We start from the raw sequence: 27779 nt of genomic DNA, 5'->3' as shown, positions 1-27779 counted from the left end.
CAAATAGGAAGTTTGTTGCATTTGTGATTTTGAAATTGGGGGTGCAATCTATGTTTTGGGTGACATGGATTTATAGCAGTTTCTGGGATTGGAATAAGATTGTTGGTTTGTCTAGTTATTGAAATGTTCTTATTAATTAAATGTAATGGGCAAGTGTGCTTGTTTCCAGAGGGAAGAAGGTTCCTGGATTCAAGACCACCATTGTTCATTTTCCATATAATGTGGAGTTGTATGTCAAGAAGGGCATCCGATGTAAAACCTCGGCCAAATCAACATGCAGATTCATATCAGATCTGCTTTGGTACCAGCAGACAAGCTGGAAGAACTTACTAATTATTTTAAAATATGTCACTAAAGAAATAAATTACATTGTTTTGGTAAACATAAAAAAAACCTAAAACTTTGTAACTTGCTCTGTATGAATGGAATAATGTAATGTTTCTGGAGTAGCACAGCAGATAACTGAAACAATCATGCAAATGGTGATAAAAGCATCAAATTTGGCAGAAATACTCCTTAGACACTCCTCTTTAAAAAAACAAAAACAAAACGATTGGCCACTGGACTTTTCAATCAGTAGTCAGATAGGGGTCAATTGAAGAATTACACAGAGGTCAAAATTAAAAGATGCTCCAGTCATATTGAAAATATTCCACATTATTTACCTGATCATAAAGATTCCAAAAAGGTATAGTTTGGACTATCTGTGACTGAATTCTATGGAGTTACGGGATAAAAACAGCAAGAATGATTACAAAGGTCAGTGTCATTTATGTACAGGGGTCAAAAGTTAAAGTTGCTCCAATTTTGGTAAAAAGTGATGCAAATTATTGGTTGAGCTAATAGGATTAATAAATGGAATATTGTTGACAGTGTTGAATGCTTGGTCTCCAAAGTAAAGGTCAAACAAGGTCTACGTCTATTGGATTCTATGACATGTGACATATGTTACCCCGTAACGTGATAAGTAAGGATAATACATGGTCCAAACTATTCCTTTTTAAAACCGTGTTAACTAGCAATTTGCGTCACTTTTTACCAAAATTGGAGCAACTTTAACTTTTGACCCATGTACAAAATGAAACTGACCTTTGTCACCATTCTTGCTGTTTTTATCCCATAACGCCATAGAATTCAGTCACAGATAGTCCAAACTATACCTTTTCGGAATCTTTATAATCAGGCAAATAATGTGGAATATTTTTCAATATGACTGGAGCATCTTTTAATTTTGACCTCTGTGTAATTCTTCAATTGACCCCTATACCTGACCACCTATTGAAAAGTCAAGTGGCCAATCGGTTTTTTTCAAAAGAGGAGTGTCTAAGGAGTATTTCTGCCGAATTTGATGCTTTAATCACCATTTGCAGGATTCCCCTCTGAATATTCTCTTATCCGCTGCACTAGAGTTTGCACGTTAGACTGGCTGTCAGCGATGCGGGTTCCAAACTGGCACCTTGAACAGATATGCTGGGGAGGAATGAGAGAGGCGGGCCCTTCTGGAAATAAAGTGTCTGCTGCGCATGCGCAGCTCCAAAGTGGGGTAAAGGTGAGAAAAAGATCTTTGCACGAAACCTACTACTTGCATTTCTGCTGTGCGTCTTTTTTGTTTTGGAGACCAACGTCCACATAATCTTAAAGTGAGCTGACGAAGGTACCGTAAATGCTGTGTTTTTTTTTTTTATTTAAATACGTATTATCGCATTATCGATGCAGTAGTGGTGTCGGACATTATCGCAGAGTAACGAATGTGCTAATCGCTTTAGCTTCCGTAATAATAAACCTTACGGCTGCAACAACAAGAGAAAAAATAACCACCGATTAATGGTTTGGATCGTTTATTAAGGAAACTCTCTTTATAAACCGATTTTGGAGTTTGAAATCTGCTCAAGCAAAGAGTTTAAGACCTTGAACCAGAGGAATTTTTAGACTTTTTTAATCATCTTTAACATCCAATAAAATTTAAGTAACAGCAAAAAAAAAAAAGAAAAAAAAAGAGTAATAAGTAACTAGCAATTTGTGAATTGAAATTACTTTTAATGTCACAAAAATAAATCTTTAAAGTTTTTACATTCAGCTAGAAATCGAATGTATTGAAAATGAACTACAAGTTGCAGCAAAGAGTCATTTTTAGTTTTGAGTAACACGTAATGAATACAAAATTATACAATGTATTAAATTGTATGATGAAAGACCAGAAAAACAGCATTTCGCGATTCGCATTTTAAATTTTTTTTTTTTTTCCTGTTGCATCACCAGTTCTTCATGGTTGAGGGGCACAGAGGAGGATTTTCACAGAGAAAGTGGTGAAATGAAACTTGTTTTTAATTTTTCCCTCATCAGAATCAGAAATTTACTAGTGATCATTGAAGGTAAATTGTTAGATACACTTGTTCCAGTGTAGGAAATTCATTTTCTATTCCCACTTATTCCAATCAAGAGTCAGAATGGAACTGGAGTTAATCCCGGTGTCACAGACTGAACGGTCTGCCCCTAAAAATCAGTCCGCCTTTTGCATCTGCGCATGCATCATTTCGGACCACAGCAGCACGTCTGAGACGGAGTCTCTTCACCCAAAGCAATCAAAAGGATTAATGGACTTATTAATCATCAGATGATAAAGGTAAAACCTCTTAAATCATTCTAAAGTCAGTTTTAAGCAGAAACAAGGCAAAATTCTGTAACGCTTTGAAATGTCCGATGCACAGTGAACGCATCAGCTAGAAGCTCGTTTAGCCACAGCACTCTGATCGCATCCGCCGCCTTTTATGATGAAATAATGCTGAATTTATGTGGAAATGATTGTTGTAGAATATGTCGCTGAGTTAGATGATGACTGGTGTGCAGTTTGAAGGAGAAACGAGGTATTAATTCATGAACTGCGTCATCGGGGGGACAGATTTTTAGGTCTGTGACACCGGCAGTCATCGGGTGAGAGGCACAGAACATTGTAGACAGGCCACCAGTCTATCGCAGGGCCACATGTAGACAGACAAACACTTACAATCAATTTAAAGTTTCCAATTAACCACTGGAAAAACTGCTGGATGTTATGGACGATGCCAGTCACCCTCTGCACACTGTCATCAGCAACCAGAGGAGGCTCTTCAGCCACAGACTGCTCCTTCCCAAGTGCAGGACCAACAGACTGAAAAACTCACTCAGGGGGAGGAGGAGTAACAGGAAGACAGGAAGGAGAGGAACAGTAGTAGCTAGTAAACCGGTATTTATATTGTGTATTTGTATTTATATTTGCAAATTGCTTTTTACTTTCACTTTTGATACTCTGTGTGCTTCTTACCCTGTATGCTGCTATACAATGCTGCTGGAACCTCAATTTCCCTGAGGGAGTCTTCCCAAGGGATCAGTAAAGTTCTATATAATCTAATGTAATCTAACCTGCGTGTCTTTGGAAGTGGGAGGAAACCGGAGGACCCCGAGGGAACCCACGCAAACGCCACACAGAAAGGGCCAGGTGGAAAGCGATCCCAGGACCTTCTTGCTGCGAGGCACTCATGCTAACCATTACAGCCACTGTGCCGCCATATGTATGTCACACTACAACAATATATGTGGAAACAGAAAAGAAGGTTACATTTGCATTAATCTTCAGAATTTTCAGTTGCATGAAGCCCAGTCTGATTGATGATTTTGTTTAATTGTGGGCTTTGAAATTTAAGCGGTTCCATTTCATTGGGGAGAAGATTACAGATGCAGCAGTGTGTAATTCTTTATCAGCAGTGGCTCAAGAATGATGGAAGAAATGTTTAGCTGTAGATGCTGTGGAGCTGATGAGTTGTTTTTCTGTTGAATACGTGTTTGTTTGTACCTTAGTGGGAATAAATGGCAAATCATTTGTCGGAGCCTCTGTCAGAACGAACCTTCCAGTACCAAAACAGCCTGCCGCCCCTGCCTGTGCCGGCACTAGAGAGCAGCCTCTCCAAATATCTGGAAGCAGGTATGGTTGGAAATTCTGCTCACCGCTGCTTTTACGTCATTATGATACACTGTCACACAGGCTGTATAAATGACTCTAAAATTACACCGTTCTGTTTTAAATTGGATTTAAAATGGATACATTTGAAAGAAGCTGGTTGTTGTGTGTTGACAAAAAAGTCAGGATGTTTGAATTCAGGGAAAAGTAGTTTCACTCTGTCCTTGTGTTCTAGGAAACTTTGATAGGTATTAAAAATATTTTCAGAAATTTTGTAGGCTAAACAGTTAATTGATTATTCGGAAAATAGATCAGTACATTGTTTCAGTTCAATTACATTTAATTATACAGTTCCAAATTATATAACGTCACCTCAAGGCACTGTACATACAGTAGTGTTCAGAATAATAGTAGTGCTATGTGACTAAAAAGATTAATCCAGGTTTTGAGTATATTTCTTATTGTTACATGGGAAACAAGGTACCAGTAGATTCAGTAGATTCAGCACACTCTTAAGGCTATGAAATTGGGTTATTAGTTAAAAAAAAAAAAAGTAGAAAAGGGGGTGTTCACAATAATAATAGTGAGGCATTCAGTCAGTGAGTTCATCAATTTTGTGGAACAAACAGGTGTGAATCAGGTGTCCCCTATTTAAGGATGAAGCCAGCACCTGTTGAACATGCTTTTCTCTTTGAAAGCCTGAGGAAAATGGGATGTTCAAGACATTGTTCAGAAGAACAGTGTAGTTTGATTAAAAAGTTGATTGGAGAGGGGAAAACTTATACGCAGGTGTAAAAAATTATAGGCTGTTCATCCACAATGATCTCCAATGCTTTAAAATGGACAAAAAACCAGAGACATGTGGAAGAAAACGGAAAACAACCATCAAAATGGATAGAAGAATAACCAGAATGGCAAAGGCTCACCCATTGATCAGCTCCAGGATGATCAAAGACAGTCTGGAGTTACCTGTAAGTGCTGTGACAGTTAGAAGACGCCTGTGTGAAGCTAATTTATTTGCAAGAATCCCCCGCAAAGTCCCTCTTAAATAAAAGACGTGCAGAAGAGGTTATAATTTGCCAAAGAACACATCAACTGGCCTAAAGAGAAATGGAGGAATATTTTGTGGACTGATGAGAGTAAAATTGTTCTTTTTGGGTCCAAGGGCCGCAGACAGTTTGTGAGATGACCCTCAAACTCTGAATTCAAGCCACAGTTCACAGTGAAGACAGTGAAGCATGGTGGTGCAAGCATCATGATATGGGCATGTTTCTCCTACTATGGTGTTGGGCCTATATATCGCATACCAGGTATCATGGATCAGTTTGGATATGTCAAAATACTTGAAGAGGTCATGTTGCCTTATGCTGAAGAGGACATGCCCTTGAAATGGGTGTTTCAACAAGACAATGACCCCAAGCACGCTAGTAAATGAGCAAAATTTTGGTTCCAAACCAACAAAATTAATGCCTCGCAGATGTGAAGAAATCATGGAAAACTGTGGTTATACAACTAAATACCAGTTTAGTGATTCACAGGATTGCTAAAAAAGCAGTTTGGACATAATAGTTTTGAGTTTGTAGCGTCAACAGCAGATGCTACTGTTATTGTGAACACCCCCTTTTCTACTTTTTTACTAATAGCCCAATTTCATAGCCTTAAGAGTGTGCATATCATGAATGCTTGGTCTTGTTGGATTTGTGAGAATCTACTGAATCTACTGGTACCTTGTTTCCCATGTAACAATAAGAAATATACTCAAACCCTGGATTAATCTTTTTAGTCACATAGCACTACTATTATTCTGAACACTACTGTAACTAATGTCAAGACCTTACCGACCCCATGAGCAAGCACGTTGGTCAGTGTTTTGTTTTTTTCATTCATTATAAATTCTAGTTAGAAACCTCTAGCAGATCAGCCTCAGTGTGGTGATATTCATCTGGTCATGCTAACGAGATAAATTAAAAACAGTACAACACAAGATTGATGTAACAGGCAGTGAAAGAAATGCTGCAGCTACACAACCACATACAGTTCAGTTCTCACACTGACGGCATGGTTAAATTCAAAACAGCAATGTTTCCCCTACAGTACTACAGGCCTGGTGTCGCCGACCGAATGGTCCCCCCCTAAAAATTGATCCGCCTTTTATCTGGGCATGCACCATTTGCCGCGGTTCACGGATTAAAACCTCTGCTTCAACCTGCACTCCAGTCATCATGTATCTCAGCGACAGATATCTGAAGCTTTTGTACAACAATCATTTCCACATAAATTCAGCATTATTTTATCATAAAAGACAGATGAAGCTATCAGAGCGGCTAAATGAGCTGGTAGCTGATGCGTTCACTGCGCGTCCTTTCAAAGCTGCACGGAATTTGGCAGAGTTTCTGCTTAAAACTGACTTTAGAATGATTTAAGAGGTTTCACCTTTATGATCTGATGGTTAATAATCACATTATCATGCTTTGGGTGAAGAGACTCCGTCTCAGACGTGCTGCTGTAGTCCGAAATGACGCATACGCAGATGCAAAAGGCGGACCAATTTTTAGGCGCAGACTGTTCAGTCTGCAACACCAGTGTCACAGAACGGTCCCGCCCTGCCTTCACTGCACATGTCATTTCTGTGCATCAGCCGTGGTTCACTGATTATCACCTCGTTTCTGCTTCAAACTGCACTCCAGTCATCATCTATCTCCGCGACAGACATCTGAAGCGTTTGTACAACAATCATTTACACATAAATTCAGCAATATTGCATAATAAAAGATGGACGAAGTGATCAGAGCGCAGCAGCAGCATGAGGTGCTGGTGCTGCGTTCACTGCGCTTCCGTCATTTCAAAGCATCAGCGACTCACCTATTATCGCCTTATTCCTGCTTAAAACGGCCTCGTTTCTGTTTAAAACTAACTTTAGAATGATTTAAGCGGTTTTATTTTGTCATCTGATGGTTAATAATCACATTATTCCCTTTGATCGCTTTGGGTGAAGAGAGTTCGTCTCAGACAAGCTGCTGTGGTCCCAAATGACGCATGCACAGTGGAGGCAGGGCGGACCAATTTTTAGGGGGGGGCCGTTCAGTCTGTGACACCGGCAACCCGCCAGGCCAGAATTATTATTTTTTATTTGTTTTTGTATCCTTGTAATTTCAAATTACACCAAATATGAATTTGGCTCCATTTTCTATACCTGCTTACTCCAATTAAGGGTCACGGGGGGCTGGAGCCTATCCCAATAGTCACAGGGCGTGAGGAGGGGTACAACCTGGACAGGACGCCAGTCTGTCGCAAGGCCACATATAGACAAACACATTCACACTCGCGTGCACACACACCTACAGACAATTTAAATTTTCCAGTTCACCTAACCTGCATGTCTTTGGATGTGGGTGGAAGCCAGAGCACCCAGAGGGAACCCACGCAAACATGGGGAGAACATGCAAACTCCACACAGAAAGGCCACAGGTGAGAATCAAACCCACGACCTTCTTGCTGTGAGGCAACAGTGCTAACCACTAAGCCAATGTGCTGCCATCATTTATTATTATTATTTTATTTTATCTTATACTAGGTCATCTGACAGCAGCAGATTAAGCAAGAGCAAACAGAGATTTCTGACATTTGCCGATCTGGATCTGGATCACCTCCAAAATTGAGTGAAGTCTTCCATGGCCTAATATCTATCTGTGGTGAAAATTTTGTGTGAATCCGTTAAGACGTAATCCTTCAAAGCCTGTATAAAGTGAAATCTTGATCCAAAATGTGGATTTGGATCCAGGTCACCTCCAAAATTTAATGGAGTCTCCCATAGCCGAATATGTGTCTGTTGAAAATTTCATCAAAATCCATGCAGTAATTTTGACGTAATCCTGTTAACAGACAGACAGACAAATAAATAAACGCTGATGATTTTATTACATCAGACGGAATTAGACAGTAAAGTGAAAAATTGAGTTTCTAAGCAGTTTTGCTTTGCTTCTAGGTTATAGAAAGAAATTTACATTTTTACATCATATTACTGAGTTTCTCCAGGTTACACTGGAGTTGCGTCAGGAAGGGAATCCTGCGTAAAACTTGTGCCAAATGCCGATGCGGATCTGGCTGTATCTGCTGTGGTGACTCCAGACAAACCGTGAGCAGCTGAATGGACAACAACAACATCATATTACTGAGTGACAGAATTTTGTGTTGCCATGTTTATCAGTGTGTCCATTTGCATCTGAGGAAGAGTACCGTGCTACTGTCGATATTGTGAAGAAGTTTAAAGATGGCATTGGCCGTGATCTACATCAGAAACTGCTCCACAGAGCCAAGACGAGGAGAAACTGGGTACGTCTTCATCTTCCAGATGTTTTCCTCAGTCGGATGCTGTACTAAGCTGTCTTTGCGTTTCTTTGTTTCCCAGTTAGAAGACTGGTGGTTAGACAGCGCGTATCTGGAGGTCCGGATCCCCTCTCAGCTGAATGTGAACTTTGGTGGCCCAGCACCCTACCTGGAGCACTTTTGGCCCCCAGCAGAGGGCACATATCTGCAGAGGGCCAGTATAGCCACCTGGGATACTCTGCAGTACTGGAACCTGATCCGCACGTAAAGCAGACACAAACAAGCTTCTAAACTAACATCACTCAGCAGGAAGATACTTGAGTGTTTTAATTTTTTTGTTTGTTTTCTAGTGAGCAGCTCGCTCCTCACAAAACTGGCAAAGAACCGCTAGATATGAACCAGTTCAGAATGCTGTACTGTACTTGCAAAGTACCTGGAGTGAAGAAGGACACCATTTATAACTACTTTAAAACCGGTACAGTACCATCAGCTCTGTTTTTTTTTTTTTTTCTGCTTTTATGTAACAGCTGTATAATGAGCATTTGGTGTCATGTTACAGAGCGTGAGGGTCTGTGTCCCTCCCATTTGGTAGTGATGTGTCGTGGGCGGATCTTCACATTTGATGCACTTTGTGATGGACAAATTGTCACTTCCCCAGAACTGCTCAGGTACTGATTACACGAATATAAGTATACTAATCATGTTTCAGAAGAAAACAAATGGCTGTTGACAGGTTGAAACTGTGGACTGATGCTGCATTTAAACTTAAAATAACCACTGCACAGCTCCAACATTTGTGCCTTTTCGACAAAAACATAAACACCCAATGTTTTTTTGTTTTTTTAATTTCAAGATTTTATAGAAAATAAGAAATGGTAATCCAGAATGTTTTTGAATTATTTATTTATTTATTTATTTTTATTTGTTTACTTTTTGCAAATTTGAAAAACAGGATCTTTATATATATTACACATACATAGAGGGGGGGAAATAAGTAATGAACACATCACCATTTTTACTGACATGAAATTTTCACCAGATGTCAGTAACAACACAAGTGATACATGCATACAAAGAAATCAAACCACAGATGTCCATAAATTATGTTATAATGTGAAATGACACGGGGGAAAATTATTGAACACTTGAAAAAAGGGAGGTGCAAAGAGGCATGAAAAGCCAAGACACCAGCTGTAATCTTTCAGTAATCCTGCCCCTTGTCAGTGCAAATGAATATCTGTTGGTTCAGTCCGAACTGATGACCAATTAAAAAGGTGTCTCATTACCAAGGTGTCACACAAGAAACATCTCATGATGGGTACAAGCAAGCAACCTTATTGTTGCAAAACATACTGATGGAATTGGTTACAGAGGGATTTTTTAAACTTTATATGCTCCAGTGAGCAACTCAGCCACATGGGGTGTGCAGCCAGTACATTCTGAGTGCCGGTCTCAAGCCCGGATAAATGAGGACGGTTGCGTCAGGAAGGGCATCTGGCGTAAAACAAGCCAACCCAGCTATGCAGACTAAGAATTGAATTTCCATACCGGATCGGTCGCGGCCTGGATTAACAACGTCCGCCACTGGTGCTTTTGCCCAACAGGGTGCCGGTGGAAAATGGACTACTGCTGGGCGAAGACGACGAAGAAGAGGAGGAGAATGTTTCCACAAACAGTGGGAGAAGAAAACTAGAAGGGTGGAAATGAGAGTGGGGACTTTGAATGTTGGTAGTATGACTGGTAAAGGGAGAGAGCTGGCTGAAATGATGGAGAGGAGAAAGGTAGCCATATTGTGTGTGCAAGAGGCCAAGTGGAAGGGAAGTAAGAGCAGGCGCATCGGCGGTGGGTACAAGTTGTTGTACCGTGGTGAGGACAGGAAGAGAAATGGTGTTGGGGTCATTTTAAAGGAAGAGTATGTTAAAAGTGTGTTGGAGGTTAAGCGAGTGTCTGACAGGGTGATGAGTGTGAAGTTGGAAATTGAAGGGATGATGATGAATATCATCAGTGCATATGCCCCACAGGTAGGTTGTGAGATGAAGGAGAAAGAAGATTTCTGGAGTGTGTTAGATGAGGTGGTGGAGAGTGTGCCCAAGCATGAAAGAGTGGTGATAGGAGCGGACTTCACTGGGCATGTTGGTGAAGGGAACAGAAGTGATGAGGAAGTAATGGAAGTAAGTATGATATCAAGGATAGGAATGGGGAAGTAGTAGTAGTAGTTGATTTTGCAAAAACGATGGAAATGGCTGTGGTGAATACCTACTTTAAGAAAAGGAAGGAGCACAGGGTAACATAAAGAGTGGAGGAAGGTGCACACAGGTGGACTACATTCTTTATAGGAGATGCAAGCGAAAAGAAATCAGAGACTGTAAGGTGGTGGCAGGAGAGAGTGTCGTTAGACAGCATAGGATGGTTGTTTGTAGGATGACTTTAGAGGTAAAGAAGAGAGTGAGAGCTCAGCAAAGGATCAGATGGTGGAAGCTGAAGGAGGAAGACTGTTGTGTGAACTTTAGCGAGCAGGTGAGAGAAACACTGGTTGGAGGGGAAGCAATTTTGGACAACTGGAAAAGTACTGCAGATGTGGTGAGGGAGACAGCTAGCACAGTACTGGGTATGACATCTGGACAGTGGAAGGAAGACAAGGAGACTTGGTGGTGGAATGAAGAGGTCCAGGAAAGCATAAGGAGAAAGAGGTTGGTGAAAAAGTTTTGGGATAGTCGGAGAGATGAAGAAAGTAGACAGGAGTACAAGGAGATGCGGTGTAAGGCGAAAAGAGAAGTGGCAAAAGCGAAGGAAAAGGCATATTGCGAGCTGTACAAGAAGTTGAATAGTAAGGAAGGAGAAAAGGACTTGTACCGATTGGCCAGACAAAGGGACAGAGCTGGAAAGGATGTGTAGCAGATTAGGGTGGTAAAAGATGCACATGGTTATGTGCTGACAAGTGAGGAGTGTGTGCTGAGAAGGTAGAGGGAATATTTTGAAGAGCTGATTAATAAAGAAAATGAGCGAGAGAAAAGGCTGGATGATGTGGTGAGAGTAAATCAGGAAGTACAAGAGATTAGTAAGGAAGAAGTGAGGGCTGCTATGAAGAGGATGAAGAGTGGAAGTTGGTCCAGTTGACATTCCAGTGGAGGCATGGAAATATCTAGGAGAGATGGCAGTAGAATTTCTAACCAGATTGTTTAATAAAATCTTGGAAAGTGAGAGGATGCCTGAGGAGTGGAGACGAAGTGTGCTGGTTCCTATTTTCAAGAACAAGGGTGATGTGCAGAGCTGCAGTAACTACAGAGGCATAAAGCTGATCAGCCACAGCATGAAGTTATGGGAAAGAGTAGTAGAAGCTAGGCTTAGAAAACAGGTGAAGATCTGTGAGCAGCAATATGGTTTCATGCTGAGAAAGATTACTACAGATGCAATGTTTGCTCTGAGAATACTGTTGAAGTACAGAGAAGGCCAGAAAGACTTACATTGTGTGTTTGTGGACTTGGAAAGAGCTTATGATAGGGTGCCAAGAGAAGAGCTGTGGTATTGTATGAGGAAGTCTGGAGTGGCAGAGAAGTATGTTAGGGTAGTGCAGGACATGTACAAGAATAGTGTGACAGTGGTGAGATGCGCAGTCGGAATGACAGACTCATTCAAGGTGGAGGTGGGATTACACCAAGGATCAGCTCTGAGTCCTTTCTTGTTTGCAGTGGTGATGGACAGGTTGACAGATGAGATCAGACAGGAGTCCCCATGGACTATGATGTTTGCAGATGACATTGTGATCTGTAGTGAGAGTAGAGAGCAAGTTGAGTCTAGTCTGGAGAAGTGGAGATATGCTTTGGAGAGAAGGGGAATGAAAGTCAGTAGAAGCAAGACTGAGTACATGTGTGTGAATGAGAGGGAGCCCAGTGGAATAGTGCAGTTACAAGGAGTAGAAGTGGTGAAAGTAGATGAGTTTAAATATTTGGGGTCAACTGTTCAAAGTCATGGAGAGTGTGGTAGAGAGGTGAAGAAGAGAGTGCAGGCATGGTGGAGTGGGTGGAGAAAGGTGGCAGGAGTGATTTGTGACCGAAGAATATCAGCAAGAGTGAAGGGGAAAGTTTACAAGACAGTAGTGAGACCAGCTATGTTGTACGGCTTAGAGACGGTGGCACTAACAAAAAGACAGGAGGCAAGGCTGGAGGTGGCAGAGCTGAAGATGTTGAGATTCTCTTTGGAAGTGACGAGAATGGACAAGATTAAGAATGAACATATCAGAGGGACAGCTCAGGTGGGACAGTTTGGAGACAAAGTCAGAGAGGTGAGATTGAGATGGTTTGGACATGTGCAGAGGAGGGACCCAGGGTATATAGAGAGAAGGATGCTGAGGATGGAGCCACCAGGCAGGAGGAGAACAGGGAGGCCAAAGAGGTGGTTTATGGATATGCTGAGGGAGGACATGCAGGTGGTTGGTGTGACAGAGGAAGATACAGAGGACAGGGTGAGATGGAAACGATTGATCTGCTGTGGCGACCCCTAACGGGAACATCCGAAAGACGAAGAAGATATGCTCCAGTGAGCACTGTTGGGGCTATAATCCGAAAGTGGAAAGAACATAATTTCGCCATAAACTGGCCATGACCAGGTGCTTCTCGCAAGATTCCTGACAGAGGAGTGAAAAGAATTGTCAGAAGAGTTGTCCAAGAGCCAAAGACTGCTTATGGAGAGCTTCAGAAAGACCTGGAATTAGCAGGTACAATTGTTTCAAAGAAAACGATAAGTAATGCACTCAACTGCCATGGCCTGTATGCACGCTCACCACACGACTCCATTTCTGAAGAAAAAAACACATTTAAGCTCATTCAAAGTTTGCTGTACAACGTTTAGACAATCCTGTGAAATACTGGGAGAATATAGTCTGGTCAGATGAGACCAAAAATTAACTCGTTGGATGCCACAATACACAGCATAAATTTACACTGCACATCACCCCGAAAACACCACACCAACAGGGCAGTTTGGAGGTGGGAACATCATGGTGTGGGGCTGTTTTTCAGCATCTGGTGCTGGCAAACATCATTAAATTAAAAGAAGGATGAATGGAAAGATGTACCTTGATTAAAAAATCTGATGCCATCTACCAAGATGATGAAGATTGGGGGGGGCAATATGCTAATTAGCTAGTTTGATTAGCCTCTCATAGCCATTGAGTGACATTATTAATGTTACTGATTGATCTCACTGTCTGAGAATGTGTTGTTAAATCTGGTATATGAACCATATTTCACATCAGAATCAGAATCTTTTCCACATGGATCTCAATAAGACTTTGTCATCAAATCGTGTGGAAACATCATGGTGTGGGGCTGTTTTTCAACATCTGACGCTGGCAGACTTCATTTAATTGAAGGAAGGATAAATGGAAAGATGTACCTTGATTAAAAAAAATCTGATAACCATGTACCAAGATGATGAAGATGAAACAAGCATGGACATTTCCATTTTCCCAAACACACAACCAAGGAAACTCTCAATTGGTTTCAGAGAATGAAAGTAAAGCTGTTAGAATGGCCCAGCCAATCACCTGACTGGAATCCAATAAAAATCTATGGAAAGAACTAAAGATCAGTGTTCATAGAAGAGGTCCACGGAACCTTCAAGATTTGAAGACTGTTTGTGTCTCAGAATGAGCCAAAATCACACCTGAGCAATGCATGTGACTAGTTTCTCCATACAGGAGGCATCTTGAAGCTTCATTTCCATCAAAGGCTTTTGTGCAAAGTATTAAATACATTTCAGTAAGCGTGTTCAATACTTTTTTCCTGTGTCATTCTATTTTATTATACATAACTTAATTTCTGTACTTATTTGTTTTGGTTTCTTTGCATCTATGGATTACTTGGGTTGTTACTAACATCTGGTGAAAATTTCATGTCAGTAGCACCTTTAGAAATGTATTTACTGAGAAAAATTCTGAGGTGTTCAATACTTATTTTACCTGCTGTGTGTGTGTATGTGTATAATATATATATTTATAACCTGACACAAGTCAAGCTCCTTGAAAGCTGATGTTTGTTCTTGCTCATTAACTCATTAAATTATCAAATTAACCACCACAATCACTGTAAATGCTTCTTTGAATTTTGTGTTTAAAAACAAGCTGCTCACTAACTATTGTATTGTATTTTCTTCTTGAAATACATCAGAAAAATATGGAGCAAAATTTGAATCCTCAGCCACTAAGAACAGGAAAAAATCCCATTTCATTTACCAGAGATACGCACTTTAATTGGCTGATTTAATTCCTTTTTTTATTGCAGAATCCTCATTTACATACTGCTGTCTAAATCACATTACCGCCTGTTATCAGTTACGCTTTTCTTCGTTGTAAATCACCCACAAAACTGTCTGCACCCCAACATGCAAAAGTTTAGTTTGCCCAGGCAATTTAGCGCTTGTTATCTGGGATCTTAGTAAATCAGGTGCTTGATCTTCAGGTGGCATTTTTCCAGAAATGTGTCTTGGAACAGGTTATTTGTGTGTGTGTGTGTGTGTGTGTGTGTGTGTGTGTTTAGGGGGAGGAGCGTCTGATAATCAGTGAAAATGTTAAATTTGGGCCAATATGCTAATTAGCTAGCTTGATTAGCCTGTCATACCCATTGAGTGACATTATCAATGTTACTGATTGATTTCACTGCCTGAGAATATGTTGTTAAGTCTGGTATATGAACCATATTCCACATCGGAATTGGAATATTTTCCACATGGATCTCAATAAAAATTTGTCATCAAATCGTGTATTCCGACTCAAATCATGTTGAATATAATGCCACTGCTAACTCACCGTTAAAACGAATTGTCTGCTATTTTTCAGTGTCTGAATATATTTTTAAACTGTAATTTATTTCCAGTATCTGACATTCTGGCCTACGACTTCAAACGCTAAGTGATTTATTTATTTATTTTCTCGTATTGCCATTTCAAATTTGGATAAAACATTTTATTATATGGCTACGACAGTATGCATGCTGTTATTGGCTGATTTCAAGTCTGATATTTTCCCATCTCAGACCGTTACCATGACAGTTGGTCTGGATCACGTATCAGATTTGTGACTTTGACATTTGTCTCGTTGAATTGGAGGAATTAACAGCAAACGAGCTCGAAGTGGACGTGCAAAATGAAGACCAGCAAGATGAAAACACAGCTCTGAGCAGTCAAGAACAGATTGAAAACTTTGTTACAAACCAGAAAGCTTAACGCATGATGATAAAAACCAAGTCGGACATGAACATACTCCATAAATACCTAACAGAAAAAACAGCCATATAATAAACGATTTATTAACCTCACTTGCTCAGTCTGTATGGGAAAATATCAGACTTCTGTGTTTTTTGTAACACGTCTGTCTGATGTTTTCCCGTACAGACCTCGCGCTCGGTTAATAATCCTTTAATCTGTGTACACTTGACAGCTGCATGGCGAAACTTGCTATTTCATGGATTAGCCACAGGAGGGCATGGTACTTTAATTGGTGATGGAGATATATTTTTTTGATGTTGCTTTGTTTAATTTTGTGATTTATTTTATTTTTTTGCATTTGTCTTCGAAGACAGTTGACCTACGTGAAACGTTGTTGTGACAGTGAGCCAGATGGAGATGGAGTTGCTGTTCTCACCTCAGAGGAGAGAACACGGTGGGCAGAGGTGAGTCTCCTCAAGTTCGCATATTTTTGTGATTGCCTCAACAAATAATATAAAATCTGAAATATGACTGTGGGTCAGTATTGTTAGCATCAGTGTGTAAGCTTTTCTGCAGGCAAGGGATTATCTCATAAGCATCCATCCCCACAATAAGACGATCCTGGAGACCATCCAGAGCAGCCTGTTCATCATTTCTCTGGATGCTGCAAAGCCCTTCTCCTCCTCTGACAACTACACAAATGTACAGGCCACATAACTCACTTCTCAATCATGTTCTCGTTTTTTTTTTTTTTTTTTACTGTACAGAAGAAGAAATGTGTGTGTGTCCTGTACACAGATGTCAGTGGAAGCCTTGACAGGTGACGCCACCATCCGCTGGGGAGATAAATCATACAATATGATCGTATTTGCAGACGGCACTTTTGCATCTAATTGTGATGTGAGTTTGTATCATGATACATTTGAACCGATCTCGTGCAATTGAGAAAAAGTAGAATGAAAGAAAGACAAGAGCACAACAAGAGAGAATGTCTTCAAAAATTTTAATTTCTGCTGGACGTAAACATTAGAAATTGTAAGGGGACATTACATGTTGTGCCTTGATAAGAAATCTGGGGCACTTTCAGAACTGACTACAGTAAACACTCTTCATGGGCTCATGATATTTACCACTTCATTGTTTGGACTAATTTGGTCAGTAAAACCACTGGACCTATATAGTGTATCCGGAAAGTATTCACAGTACTTCACTTTTTCACATTTTATGTTACAGTATTATTCCAAAAAGGATGAAATAATTTTTTTCCTGAAATTTTTACAGAGAGTATCCCATAATGACAACATGATTTATTTTTTTAGATTTTTGGAAATTTATATAAAAAATACATAAGAAATCACGTATACATAAGTATTTACAGCCTTTGCCGTAAAGCTCAAAATTGAGCTCAGGTGCATCCTGTTTCCACTCATCCTTGAGATGTTTCTCAAGCTTAATTGGAATCCATCTGGTGTAGATTCAGTTGATTGGACATGATTTTGAAAGACACACACCTGTCTGCATATAAGATCCCACAGTTGGCAGTGTATGTCAGAGCACAAACCAAGCATGAAGTCAAAGGAATTGCCTGTAGACCAAGACAGGATTGTCTCGAGGCACAAATCTGGGGAAGGGTACAGAAACATTTATGCTGCTTTGAAGGTCCCAATGAGCAGAGTGGCCTGCATCATCAATAAATGGAAGAAGTTTGGATCCATCAGGACTCTTCCTAGTGCTGGCCACCTGTCTAAACTCTGTGATCAGGGGAGAAGCACCTTAGTGAGGGAGGTGACCAAGAACCTGGTGGTCACTCTCTCAGAGCTCCAGTATTCTTCTGTGGGAAGAGAAGAACCTTTCAGAAGGACAACCCTCTCTGCAGCAATCCACCAGTCAGGTCTGTATGGTAGAGTGGCCAGACAGAAGACACTCCTTAGTAAAAGGCACGTGGCAGCCCACCTGGAGTTTGCCAAAAGGCACCTGCAGGACTCTCAGACCATGAGAAACAAAATTCTCTGGTCTCATGAGACAAAGATTGGACTCTTTGGCATGAATGCCAGGCATCATGTTTGGAAGAAACAAGGCACCATCCCTACAGTGAAGCATGGTGGTGGCAGCATCATGCTGTGGGAATGTTTTTCAGCAGCAGGAAGTGGGAGACTAGTCAGGATTGAGGGTAAGATGAATGCAGCAATGTACAGAGACATCCTGGAAGAAAACCTGCTCCAGAGCGCTCTTCACCTCAGACTGGGGTGATGGCTCATCTTTTCAGTAGGACGATGACCCTAAGCACACAGCCAAGATATCAAAGGAGCTGCTTCAGGACAACTCTGAATGTCCTTGAGTGGCCCAGTCAGAGCCCAGACCTGAATCCAGCTGAACATCTCTGGCGAGGCTGGAATTGCTGCCAAAGGTGCATCAACAAAGTACTGAGGAATGGGTGTGAATACTTATGTACATGTGATTTCTTAGTTTTGTTTTTTTGTTTTTTGTAATATATTTGCAAACATTAAAAAAAAAAATTTTTTTTCATTATAGGGTGTTGTGAGAATTTTGAGGGGACAAATGAATTGACTCCATTTTGCAATAATGCTGTAGTATAACAAAATGTGGAAAAAGTGAAGTGCTGTAAATACTTTCTGGATGCACTATAAGTACCTGGATGTGTATGTCCATCATCTCTGTCTAGCATGTTGGACATTTTTTTTGTTGTGCTTTGTTTATATGATTTTTATTTATTTATTTTACCACTAGGGTCTAGGCTGCTTGAGGTTTCTTCCTTATAATCAAAAATGCCAGAGGGAGTTTTTCCTTACCACAGTTGCCTATGTGCTTGCTCTGGGGAATTGGTAAGGTTGGACTTACCATTGTGACGCGCCTTGGATGTGACATATGTTTTGATTTGGCGCTCTATAAATAAGTTGAATTGAGTTTTGGTGGAAGGTGACAGTCTTGTGGTTAAGCGGTGGGGTTGAGACCACAGATCCTCTTTTCAAACCTCTGCCACACTGGAAAAACACTCTAGTCCCTTGGGCAAGGTCCTTAATCCCCCGTTACTCCTGGTGGGCAGTTGAGCATTTTGCTTGGCAGCACCCTGACATCAGTATGTCAGTTTGTGTGAATGGGTGAATGTGAGGCATCATTGTAAAATGGTTTGAGCTTCTGATTCAGATGGAAAGGTGCTCTTTAAATGCAGTCCATTTAATTTTACTTTCTGTTTTTGTTTTGTTTTTGCCCTGTTTTCTCTGGGATTTGTGTATTTCTGTTTAGTTCTCTTGGTTTTTCTTTCTCTTCCATTCTATCTCTTTCTTTTTTGACATTGAAAGTGGAGATGTCATAAGTCTAAGGTCCCTTTCTTCATGATCTGTGGTGCACAGTCTCAAGTATATACCATGTGCACTTGGGGGTGTGTCCAACTCCGCTTTGGTATGTACGCAGGACACACAGGGGGTATTAATAAATAATGATAGATTTAAGTATGCCCATTATCTATTAATAATTCGCACTGTCTGAAAAAAAAAAAAGAATAATCCCCTGACTTGCACAAGGAATGCTAAGCAGCAGACGGTGTCAACCAATCGTAGTACAACCTCAATTCCAATGAAGTTGGGACGTTGTATAAAATGTAAATAAAAACACAATGCAATGAGCATGAGCGTTTTGACCGTTGGGGTTTTACATAATTATTGTATGGCCTTGCCTTGCAATATAAAGCGCCTTGGGGCAACTGTTTGTTGTGATTTGGCGCTATATAAAAAAATTGATTGATTGCTTGATTGATGATTTGCAAATCCTTTTCAACTGAATACACCACAAAGACAAGATATTTAATGTTCAAACTGATAAACTTTGTTTTTGTGTAAATATTTATCAGTTTGAACCTTAAATATCTTGTCTTTGTGGTGTATTCAGTTGAATATAGGTTGAAAAGGATTTGCAAATTATTGCATCCTGTTTTTATTTACATTTTATACAACGTCCCAACTTCATTGGAATTGGGGTTGTAAAGAAAGGCTGCATGATGTCAGCTGGCTGCTCGCTCAAACAAAATAAACCATAATGGCGAAAAATGCGCTGAAACAGCTTATTTCTACAGAAATAAGCTGTTTCAGCTAATATGTTTATAATAATATGTTTCTCTTATATTTTGTAAAGGTTGGTGAGAAATAAGCACGTCTAAATGTAAAAACACTGCTTTTGAAACCAAGTAACACCTCTGAAGTGATCTACAAGACATCCTACGGATGTTAGCTCACACTTGCTGGTAACGTGCAGTACGCAAAGGCGTCGGGTCAGAAGTAATCTCAAAATGTCATGCATGCATGCGCTTTCTCCTGTAGATAATGATAAGAGTAAAATAAAATATTTTTTCTAAAATTACTCCCCATGTAAATATGTTCTCTTCATTAAAATGAGTGATACTTTTCCATCAGATTACAAAAATAAGCCTACGCTATAATACTTGGATTTCAATAGATACTAAATATTGTCAGTTATATGACATTTCAAAGGCCGTACAGCTTTAAAGGATGAAAGATATTGATGCAACATTTCAATTCCATTCTTTTGCAGCATGCTCCATATGACGCCATGGTGCTCGTGTCCATGTGTTCCTACTTGGATCAGCAAATAAAAGCCAGAGAAGGCAAATGGAAGGTAATCCGCTGATTGTGTTCATAAATGGATGTTGTATTTCTCCCACAGTCCTTGTGATCATTAATGATGGTTCAGCTGAAGTGGATCCTTTTCAAATAATAAGAAGTATTACTTTTTTAGGGTTCAGACACTGTCAGGTCCATGCCTCTACCTGAGGAACTGGTGTTTACGGTGGACGACAAAGTTCGGAGTGACATCAGTGACGCCAAACAAAGATACAGAGAGACAGTGAGCTGATATTTGAAAATGCTGAACTTTGCTGCAGTGTGATTTACACATACAGCTCTGTGTGTGTGTGTGTATTTTACAGACACAAGACCTGCAGCTCGTAGTTTATGCATTCACTGACTTTGGAAAAGCAGCCATCAAGCAGAGGAAGCTGCATCCCGACACCTTCGTTCAGCTGGCCATGCAGTTGGCCTACTATAAAAAGCACGGAAGGTACGTACGGATTAAAAATCAGCCTGTGTTTTCCTGGTATGTCGCTAATTTTTAAGGTGAATATCTGTCTTCTGCTCTTGCTCAGACCAGGGTGTTGTTATGAGACGGCTACAACCCGCAAGTTCTACCACGGTAGAACAGAGACGATGCGACCCTGCACACAGGAAGCTGTGAATTGGTGTCAGGCCATGATGGACTCCACGCGCACCGTGAGTGTGCGGCATGGAAACACAGAAGCAGTTTTTCCGCGTTTGATACGGTGTGTCATGGATATAAACACTCTGCTTTTAGGTTGACGCCAAAAGGAGCGCCATGCTGCTGGCATTTAATAAACACAACAAACTGATGGCTGAAGCTCAGGATGGAAAAGGTTTGATTGTCTTACTTACACACACACACACACACACACACACACACACACACACACACTCTTCTGATGCAATTTGAGCTGTGAAAATAACGTGGATCCATTTTTGGTATAAAATTGTGTGTGTGGGGGGGCTTCTTTGTGGTGGCAGTTGGGAGGAGTTCAGTCTGACATGGGAACAGCAACACAGGGGATTCTGGGAGAACTGTAATGCTAAAATAATGGTGATTTATTGTATGTAAGAATATTTTATGCTGGTTCTCATGGTGATCTTGTTAAGTTTGGTAGATAGGTGATCGTGATCTTAAACTGGAGAGGTAGCATTCAGTACCACAAGTGTACAGAATTTCGAGAATTTCACCTCATGTTTGGCGGTTTGTTGTGGTTGCGAACAAAAAGCAGCTTAAGGATGATTGTTGCTTCCTAATTTTGTGGGTGTGTATGATTTATTAAAGTTTGTTCTGAGGTTCTAAAATGACCCTGTATTTTTCAGATGTATTTCCTCTCCCTAATTTCGTCACATATGTATAAAATGGACAAAATCTGTTATATGTATAAAAGGGACAATATGTATAAAGGATTATTTACAGTCAGGAGGCACCAAATGATCTACTGGGAATCCCCAACACCAATTAGGCTGATGTATTTCCTTGATTAAAAGTCTGATCTTTAATCAGGACCTGCCTCATTTAACGACCAGGTTAAAACTTGCCTTTAAAAAAGCGCCGGACATTATGTGCATTAAAAAGATTACATTTGGTTGAGTCACTCTTTTTTCTAAGTCAGCTGCAGAGTGGTACCTTAAAATCTTAAAGCCTGATTTATGCTTCTCCAGCTCCGTGGCCATGCATTGACGTTGACGTGTACGTGACCTTTTTAAAGTTCTTTGTTGCGTCTTTATGTAATTTACAGCAGAAACACTGTAACTTACATAAAGAGTTCTCTGGATTAATTTGTCCCACAGCAAGCTCCACTTCTTTATACAATCATCAAACTCCAAACCAACGATACTGTACATACAAGTTCCTCCATGAATTGTGGGTCATTTGAGCGTCTTTTTCTGACCCCATGTTGTAAAGTTGGTCATATTTGTGGACTTTTCTGCCAAACGTTCCTGTATTTGATCCATGATCATAGTGTAATCGCTGTGCGTGTAACGGAGGCCAGCAGGTGTCACTGTGCATACGTAGTTAGTAAACCTCACTCCCAATAGCTCAAAAGTATTCTTTGGTCACAAGGCCAGAGCCCTGGGTTTTAGCCTTCTGAGAGTCCAGATTCCATGCCAAAGATCGTGAGTTCGCGTCCTGAGGGGAGCGAATGGGCAGAGTCATAACAACACGATGCAGAGTGTAGCCGCTACATGCACACTGCAGAAATCTTTAAAAATGATGGGAGAGGAAGGAGTGAAAACATAAGTCTTTGCTGTCTCAGTTGTTCAGCAGGTGCATCTCAGGCTACAGAGAGCCATGCAGAGGACTCTAATCTAAAGTAGTTTGGTTCATCACACCCAGGGATATGTGTGAAACTTGACACCATATTACAGTGCAGGCAACAATCAGCAATTTTGTTAATAATCACCGGCCTTGAATTATACCCTGCCTCGTTTAGGTTCCTTGTCTGAGCACGGTTTGAAAAAAATAAACGGCTGGGCTTTTAATCAAGGAAATACGATGCCCACTTTTCTCCAATCAATGAGTGTCAATGTTGAACTTCATTTCATACCCGTTACTGGGCACGTCCAGACTGCTGTGTTCAGTAAATGCGAGGGGTTTTTAATTGAAATACATGATGGAGTGGGACATTCTGTCTGATGTGACCTAAAAACTGTTATATAAAGTGTTTATTACATAGAAAATCATACAAAAGCATTGGGATGTATGCTTTTGTCCACTGAGTGCGAATATCCAGTTTATATGATGACGGCTTAGGTTAGTTTTACTGTATTTCTCAATATGATTGGCGCATTTTTAAATTTTGCCATTTTAAGCAGAAATGAGGTGATGATCGGTGAGTGACTGTTGACATGAAGCTGCTGTGGTCCGAAATAATGCGTACACAGTGAAGGCAGGATGGACTGATTTTTAGAGGGGACCATTCGGTCGGCGACACCGGCCTTGGCTGGGACAGTAACCTGCATTAGACTGGCGTAAGGTCCATGGTTGGGGGGTGGTGGTGGTGGACGTAGACGCTCATCTGCCTCACGCTGAGGAATCTGGGGAAAAAACTCAGCACCAGACTTGTGTGGGTGAAACGTGAACAGGCTGGTCATTGTCCTCACAGGTCATTCTGAGCTGAGAACTCAGTGTGAGTAAAATGTTGAGCTTCAAGTACAGCCCCTTTCACACCCGGCCTGCTTCAAGTTGCATCATGTGGCATCATGACGACGCCAAGTTGATGCAACCTAACGCCACAATACCATGAGGGATGCAAAGGGTGACGCGAAACGGACACAAAAAACTTAACCATGTTTAATTTTTTCTGCATCAAACATAGGACGCATAAAGGAAGTAATTTTTTCACAAGTTGATGCAAATTAACGGTACTTAACGTGACTGGATGCCACACCCATACAATATATCGCTACCCGAAGCCAATTTATGATTCCTGCTGTGCTCCATTGTTGCCGAGCTATAAATCATGCAGGATTGTTGTCAAACTTTTCATACAGTGTACACAATGCAGGAAAAATACACCGCTCAAAGAGCAAACGTGAGCAATTAAAAGAAGCTCATTGGAGCCTGGCTGCAGCTCCTCGCACTCACCTCCTCAAGTTCTGTCACGATTGTGTTAAATAAAGTCCATAAGTCCTGCTCACAGACTGATTGCCAGAGACAGGACATGTCCACATCCAGTATAACTCCTCATGGAGGACATCGCCATGTCCACTCATGGACTGTTCACTCGCTTGTGCACCAGCTGCAGCTCTGCGGTCAGAGGAAGAATGATAAACTATAACAGAAATCTGAGTGCACACCTGCAGCACTGCACAAGAAGAAATATAAACTAGAAGAGAAATCAGAGTGCACACCTGCTCATTTTACAGTCTGGGTGCAGCTGAGCTCCTCAGCACTCTCACCTCCTCAAGCTTCACCCACCCCACACACACACACACACACACTGCGCACAACTGACGCAGACGTTCCTGCGTTATTAGATATGCAGCATATGCAACTTGAAGCAGGCCCGGTGTGAAAGGGACCTAACAGAAAAAGGCAACAATATGAAGGCTGCTATAGAGAATCAATTAATCCCAGATGAAGGTACAAATTCAATCCAGTATATTTGTAGAGCATATTTAAAAACAACAAGGTTGACCAAAGTGCTGTACAACAAAGACTTAAATAAATAAATAATCACATGGTAAATAACAGTGGCAACAATATAAGTCTTTAAAAGAGTAAAATCATCAATCCTCTAGTCAAAAGCCAAAGAAAACAAATATGTTTTAAGGCGAGATTTAAAGACTAGAGGTCAATCCGCCTGCCTGATACAGAGAGGCAGGTCATTCCACAATCTGGGACCAACAACAGAAAAAGCTCTATCACCTCTAAGTTTGAGCTTGGTCTAAGGAACTACAAGCAGAGCTTGATCTCATGACCTAAGAGAATGTGAAGGGGAATAAGACACGAGCAGGTCAGACAGATACCATGGGGCAAGATCATTGAGACATTTAAAAATAACAATAAAATTTTGAGATCAATATAACGAACTGGCAGCCAGTGAACGGAAGAAAGAACGGGTGAAATATGGTCACACTTCCGGGATCCAGTTAAAAGATGGGCTGCAGCATTCTGAACCAGCTGCAGCCATGCAAGTGAGGCCTGGCTAATACCGGTGTACAGCGCATTACGATAGTTCAGCCGAGTCATGACAAAAGCATGGATTAAAATCTCCAGGTGAGGCCTTGAAAGTGATGGCTTTATCTTAGCTAGCTGCCTCAAGTGAAAGAAACTTGCCTTCACAACAGCACTGATTTTTTTTAATCAAGTTTAAAATCTTCATCCATTCTCACACCAAGGTTACAAACAGTCGATTTAATACACTGTGTCAATGGTCCAAGGTTTACTGAACCACAACTACCTGATTTACTTGGTCCGACCAGAAGAACTTCAGTTTTCTTTTCATTAAAGAGTAGAAAGTTTGCAGACAACCAGTCTTTAATGTTCTCGATGCACTCTAAAAGTTGATTGGCACCAAAAGCATTCTCACGCTTTAGGGGGCACATAGATTTGACTGTCATCAGGATAAAGGTAAAATGACACCCCATATCTACGAAAAACTGATCGCAACGGAAGCAAATACAATGAAAAAAGAAGTGGCCCAAGAATGGACCCCTGTGACACACCACGACGGGAGCTGTGGAGGAAACAAAATCTCCAAGTCTTACACAAAAACTTGTATCCATTAAGTATGATCTGAACCATTCTAGAGCATAACCCTGAACACTGACTACATTCTTAAGGTGATCCAAGAGGATCTCATGATCCACTGTGTCGAACGCACAATCTAGGACAGAGGAGGCCATTGTGGGAAACACTTCTTTGGACAGACGCTGAGGAATAGGATCACTGGGTGAGCCCGCAGGCTTCATCTGACACCACTTTTTCTAAACAGGAGAGTGTCACAGGCTCAAACTGATACAACACGGCTTTACAAGTGACAGAATCAAACACATCAACAGACGGAGGGCTAATAAGGGCTCTAGTTGACACAACCTTGTTGATGAAAGAATTTAAGATTTCGCACGCCACAGGTGAGGCTTCAATGCTCTCAGGCTCAGGAACATTAAGAGCCATATTCGCCATGTTAAAAAGAACACAAGGGTTGTCTATTGGCTGAACAAATGTTCGAAATGCTAGGGAAAACATGGCTGCAAAGCCATCTTTAGCAGTGAGATGACAGATCATGTCCTTTAGCACAAAAATGTTAAAGAATAAGGCAGCAGAGACGAGAACTACAGCCTGCAGCTTTATTCATGTGGCTGCAGTGATGTTTTTGTCTTCTGAAATATTTTAAAATGGGAGCACCGGAGTCTGACTACGAATATTTGAAAGCAGTTATTGAACAGCAGCTGATTATTTTTTTCTCCCATTTTGTCAGTGTATGATTTACATCTGTATGATTTACATTGTCATTTGTTGCCAGGTTTTGACAGGCATCTTCTTGGACTTTATCTTGTCGCAAAAGAGGAGGGACGTCCAACTCCGGATCTCTTCATGGATCCCCTCTATGCAAGAAGGTAGCTAATACCTAATACTAATAGCAAAATGCATGAATATTGTAAGGGCTCCTTCACACATAACATGAAAGTTGCAGAAACCGGAAGAAAACCCACAAACCAAAAATGAAATGGGGACCCGTGAAACATTCCACCTGCTGTCGGGGTGGACAGACGGTCGGACAGGCATGCACGATACTGCAGCGACGGTTTCGTGCTCGTGTTCACGCGCACAAACACAGTGCAAGCACAGGGAAAGTCATGCACACAGCAGCAGAGCAAAAATTAATAAAACACCACAATTTATACTTAATTCCTGTTATGAAGAGCGGAGTTAGCCTCCACCTGGATGTACACCAGGAAGCACTGAAATGACGTGAATTGCTGTTCTCCCTTTATGTTTTACTTTAATTACCTGATGTGCTCCTTTCATGAAGACATCAGCAGGGTTCTAGTCTCATGAAGAGCCGGCTCTCGAGTCATGAACGCATCAGGCAGAATGGCGTGTTCAGCGCGCAGTGATCTGCTGGTGACCGCGCTGCAAACGTGATATGTGTTTGAATTATTAGAACGTGTGGAAATCCCGCAGTGACATACACCTCGTGGCTCCAGGTTGCAGGGGGACATGCCCCCCTTTGTCCGCGGATGTCGCTGCTGTGGGGAAAAAAATAGAAACCACACACCATAAAAAAACACTGCAATTTATTGAATCCCTCTTATCGAGCGGACAATACAAGTATGATCCTTCTGTTCCTCTGTAGATGACCCATGGTCATAGACGTAGAATCATGAAATGACATGAATGAAGCACTGCACGCTTAGCATGTCCATATCTGCTGCCCCACATGTCCAGTGAGCGGTGCGCCAGGGGAGAGAAACCACGTCATGTGAACCAGCGCTCATGTGGGTCACGTGCCATTCAAATCACATGCTGAGTATTCACGTGATCAGACAGTCCTTTTCACATGGAGCAGCCTGCTGATGTGCGTGCTGAGCAGCCACTCCAGCCCGTGGCAAAAGCGTGTTTTATGTATTTCTATGTGAGGACAACAAGCACACGCCTCACAGCGTAGCAGAGGCGATTGCTCTAAGACTGCAAGGGAAGCTCAGCTTCCCCTAAAATGTCAAAAAATAAGTGATCAAATATATACTGTTGTGTGTACATGTCATTGACTAAATATGCACTACAACGCGCTGAACCTTTGTTCAGAATCAGCTTCTTATCACTGGTAACGACGTGGCTTTCCTCTCACTCATTCCCGCAGCTTCACAGTGCTTTAAACAGTGTGGACGCTGAGCGTCCACAGACTTCAATAGCGAAGCAAAGAGTGCAGCGAAACGAGACGAGTCATTGGATAAATGCTGGGCTTTGTCCCGCCCATCGGACGCTCAGCGTCTCTGGGAGTCTATGGGGCAGTGAGCTGGCCTCGGCTGGCGCGGACGCTCAGCTTCTGCATGATGATTGGATGATCTGTCTGAGGCTGAATCCCTTTTTGATTGACAGTGAAATGAGTGAATCAGCGATCTTTTGGTGTAAATATCCGTGGGAGCATTTTTAAATTTTCATTGTGTTCTGAGTTGAACCGGAGACTTTCCTAATCTTCTTAGCGGCATTTTCTTTGTTTAAAAACGACTAGCGA

The 27779-nt window shown here is 41.2% G+C and overlaps 1 protein-coding gene across 7 annotated transcripts in view; it reads left to right on the top strand.

Moving 5' to 3' along the window:
* The first annotated feature begins 1521 nt into the window (after positions 1-1521).
* The window catches only part of crot (carnitine O-octanoyltransferase), a 32796-nt gene continuing 6538 nt past the window's right edge, over positions 1522-27779 (top strand). For 2 of the 7 annotated variants that reach the window (XM_034174832.1, XM_034174828.1), the window contains exons 1-15: positions 1522-1654; positions 3835-3958; positions 8142-8266; positions 8343-8524; positions 8611-8735; positions 8820-8928; positions 15834-15927; positions 16040-16165; positions 16262-16363; positions 20030-20113; positions 20234-20341; positions 20424-20554; positions 20640-20763; positions 20846-20924; positions 26067-26160. In XM_034174832.1, coding sequence (XP_034030723.1) covers positions 3844-3958; positions 8142-8266; positions 8343-8524; positions 8611-8735; positions 8820-8928; positions 15834-15927; positions 16040-16165; positions 16262-16363; positions 20030-20113; positions 20234-20341; positions 20424-20554; positions 20640-20763; positions 20846-20924; positions 26067-26160 — 1598 coding nt within the window. In that variant the 5' untranslated portion in view covers positions 1522-1654; positions 3835-3843. Of the gene's footprint in view, positions 1655-2293; positions 2373-3834; positions 3959-8141; positions 8267-8342; positions 8525-8610; positions 8736-8819; positions 8929-15833; positions 15928-16039; positions 16166-16230; positions 16364-18783; positions 18884-20029; positions 20114-20233; positions 20342-20423; positions 20555-20639; positions 20764-20845; positions 20925-26066; positions 26161-27779 lie in introns of those variants that run through there. The other 5 variants (XM_034174831.1, XM_034174830.1, XM_034174829.1 and 2 more) reach the window with 5 other exon arrangements.

This window comes from Thalassophryne amazonica, chromosome 7 (genome assembly GCF_902500255.1).
Source record: "Thalassophryne amazonica chromosome 7, fThaAma1.1, whole genome shotgun sequence".
In the NCBI taxonomy this organism is placed as follows: domain Eukaryota; kingdom Metazoa; phylum Chordata; class Actinopteri; order Batrachoidiformes; family Batrachoididae; genus Thalassophryne; species Thalassophryne amazonica.
Note: the sequence above shows the minus strand (reverse complement) of the source record. Positions and strands in the feature narration are given on the sequence as shown.